General features: G+C 44.8%; 1 protein-coding gene across 1 annotated transcript in view; it reads right to left on the bottom strand.

Moving 5' to 3' along the window:
* The window catches only part of LOC116393502 (unconventional myosin-VI-like), a 19,044-nt gene extending 15,759 nt beyond the window's left edge, over positions 1-3,285 (bottom strand). The window contains exon 1 of the mRNA XM_031865871.1: positions 1,983-3,285. Within this exon, the coding sequence (XP_031721731.1) occupies positions 1,983-2,096 (114 nt within the window). The 5' untranslated portion in view covers positions 2,097-3,285. The remainder of the gene's footprint in view (positions 1-1,982) is intronic.
* Positions 3,286-3,459: the final 174 nt, after the last annotated feature.

Below are 3,459 nucleotides of genomic sequence, written 5' to 3'. Positions count from 1 at the left end.
TTATTTTTTTTTATAAATTGTATTTAAAAAAAATTATATTTATCTAAATTATTTTTGTTATTATTAATTTTGTTTATAATGATGTAATTTCTATTAACTTCCAACGCGTATTCTGAAAATCTATACAAACAAAACAAGATTTAAGAAATGTGTTAATTTACCCAGAAAGTAGAAATGACACACACACACACACACACACACACGCGCACAGAGACACACACGCACAGAGACACACACGCGCGCGCACAGAGACACACGCGCGCGCACAGAGACACACACGCACACACAGACACACGCGCACACACAGACACACGCGCACACAGACACACGCGCACACACAGACACACGCACACACACAGACACACGCACACACAGACACAGACACACGCACACACAGAGACACACGCACGCACGCACAGAGACACACATGCATGCACAGAGACAGAGACACACACACACACACACGCACACACGCAGAGACACACGCACGCAGAGACACACGCACGCACAGAGACAGACACACACACAGAGACAGACACACACACACACAGAGACAGACACACAGACACACACACAGAGACACACACACACAGAGACAGACACAGAGACACACACACACAGAGACAGACACACACACACACAGAGACACACACACAGACACAGAGACACACACACACACACACACACACACACAGACACACACACACACACACACACACACACACACACACAGAGACACACACAGAGACACACACAGAGACACACACACCCACACACACAGACACAGAGACACACACACCCACACACTTTCTCTGATGGTCTGGTGTTTTATAGGCCGACCGTACACACACTTAGCGAGGAGGCTCTCGGTCACTGATGCATTCTGGGAAAAACAGATTACGGAGACAGACACGGAGCTCGGCGGGTTCCCACGGCGACGGGGCTCTCGGTGACATTAACAGCTTTGCGGTGAATTATTGGCGAAGCGGCTAACGAGGAACGTCCGTTTGTCTCGTCGTGAAGAGACACTCGACTTCACATGAAGACAGTAAGAGTAGAGCTGAAAGAGCTGAATCATTGAGGGAACGATGCTCCTTCCACCAAAGAACATGAAGACGCATTCAAATAAATAGTAATCATTAACACACAGAAAGAAGCACAGGAAGCTAACGCTGTGAGAGAGCCAGGAGAGGAATAAACCTTTAGTGCTCTTTAGTGATCTCTTCTGAAGGAAATAAGTATATTTACATTTGAACCTTCAAAGAGTGCGACGATGATTTAGCACCAACAATATCAATGCAGCAGAACTACAGATACCGTCTTCTTCCTCATCTATAACCTACATCACCCACAATGCAACTTGAGATTCAGGTGTGCCATGCTGTGTTCACAATGTTAGCTTAGCATAGCACCGATCGATCCAGACTCCGTTCAGAACACAAGTATTTTAACAGTTCTTTGCTTGTCGTCTTGAGGAGAGAACTAACAAAACATGAATTCAGACTTTTTACAAATCTGCATCATTATGAAGTTATTTCAGCTTCTTTTTCATCTGTTTGTTGTGATTAAATCTCAGCTGAACCCGTGTATTCTGGGTTCATAGTAGTGAACCAGACAACGTGTGTCTTGATAGACACAGTTATGAACCAGACAACACGGCGATCGTTTGTATTTATATTATTAAAGTTTGGTGTGAACACATCATGCTAGTTAGCAGCTAATGTAGCCCGGAGCCGCTAGCCTGCAGCAGAGACGAGCACCTTCTTACCCAACTCCACCTCCAGATCATTGTTGTTGCATTTAGTGTAGTCTTCAGACTCAAGTGACATCACATGAGTCGTCTCAAAGACGCTAAGGTTCATGGGTATTAAAAAGCCGGCAAACCAAACTGGCAGAAGGAAACTAAAAAGGGGAAACGTTTGCTCAGAAGGCCAAAACACAACAAAACAAAGAGATAAATGTATCTTTAAAGGTCGGCTCACCTTTCCCTTCTTGAGAGGTTCGATGCTGAGGCTGTCGGCTCCGATGTCCACGATGGTTCCCAGCTGGAACCCGTCCGCCGGGTGGGGCGCCCACACCGGCTTCCCGTCCTCCATCGCTCCGCTCTGACGACTCTGGAAAAACAAGCCGAGCAGTCAGAGGAAAAGCTGCAGTGTGTTCTGCATTTCATGTGAAACTTTATTAAAGTTCAAGAAAGTTACAGCATTTCTCTCCCTGAAAAAGTCCTGTTAAGTCATATGGATAATAAAAGATGATGCTAACTGCCACAAGCAGACGTTTACATGTCGGATTAACTTGTCTACATGTTACGCGGTCGCTTCAGTTTGGAGATGAATTATTGAAAATCTAAATAACGGGAGCGCTCGTCAAACTGCATCGACTCTCTCGTGATGTTTGGCTCTGAGCTCTCTGGGGCTTCGTGGAAGCCAACAAACCAATTACAGTGTTATTGAGTGAAACCAGCAGCTGATGGTCTGTTGTGGTGCTGAAGCTGGTCCCTCAGCTGATGGTCTGTTGTGGTGTTGAAGCTGGTCCCTCAGGGACGAGCTCCGATACTCACAGCCGAGAATAAACTGAACCAGCCAAGTGTTGCTGCTTTGTAATCGTCTCATTTGGGAGACAGTCTAGCCAGCTCTTGTTCTGTAATCAGTGCTGCATTACAATCAAACGTTATTAAATATTAACGCGTTTAAACGCCTGGCTAGTTAGCTAGCTAGCTTTGCCTGTTCCACCATGTTTTCATGCAATAATGACAGAACATAAAGAGCAACATATAAACCGCTGGGCGTGGTCGACGCACCCTTATACAACGGTTCGTACGTTGGTTGTTAAACTAATGTACCGTCTTTGTCTCATTTTCCGACACGTTAACGGTGTTTTAATGAGAGTATTTATGTCATTTGTAACAGTTTGCGTCTGATAATCTCTGATCGAGCTTCAACTAGTTCATGAGATTCAGAAAGGTTCACAAACTCAGTCCGTGACCTCGACGTTTTCTCGCTTCACTGTGGTGAGAATGAACTCGGCTTGAGGCCTGAATGTAGAGGAAAGGTTGCTGGTAACTCATTGTCAGGGCCGTAAAACGTGAACAAAGCACCAGACTGCATTTCACTTTGTGATATCTAATGAGAAGAGCTCCGGACAGACGGTACCCGACCCCCAGCCATGGAGGCTAAACTCTGTCCTCCCTCAGAAGGAAGCTGCTCTGACGAATAGATAAGTGAGGATACGAGATCACTGTCTATCACATCTATCACATCTATCACTATCTATCACATCTATCACATCTATCGCATCTATCACTATCTATCACTATCTATCACATCTATCACATCTATCAGTATCTATCGCATCTATCACATCTATCACATCTATCAGTATCTATCACATCTATCACTATCACATCTATCAGTATCTATCACTATCTATCAGTATCTATCACTATCTATCACATCTATC

Source organism: Anarrhichthys ocellatus, unplaced genomic scaffold (genome assembly GCF_004355925.1).
Source record: "Anarrhichthys ocellatus isolate YVR2014 unplaced genomic scaffold, GSC_Weel_1.0 scaffold34, whole genome shotgun sequence".
NCBI lineage: Eukaryota > Metazoa > Chordata > Actinopteri > Perciformes > Anarhichadidae > Anarrhichthys > Anarrhichthys ocellatus.
The sequence above is the reverse complement of the archived record's forward strand: the minus strand, read 5'-3'. Positions and strand labels throughout refer to the sequence as shown.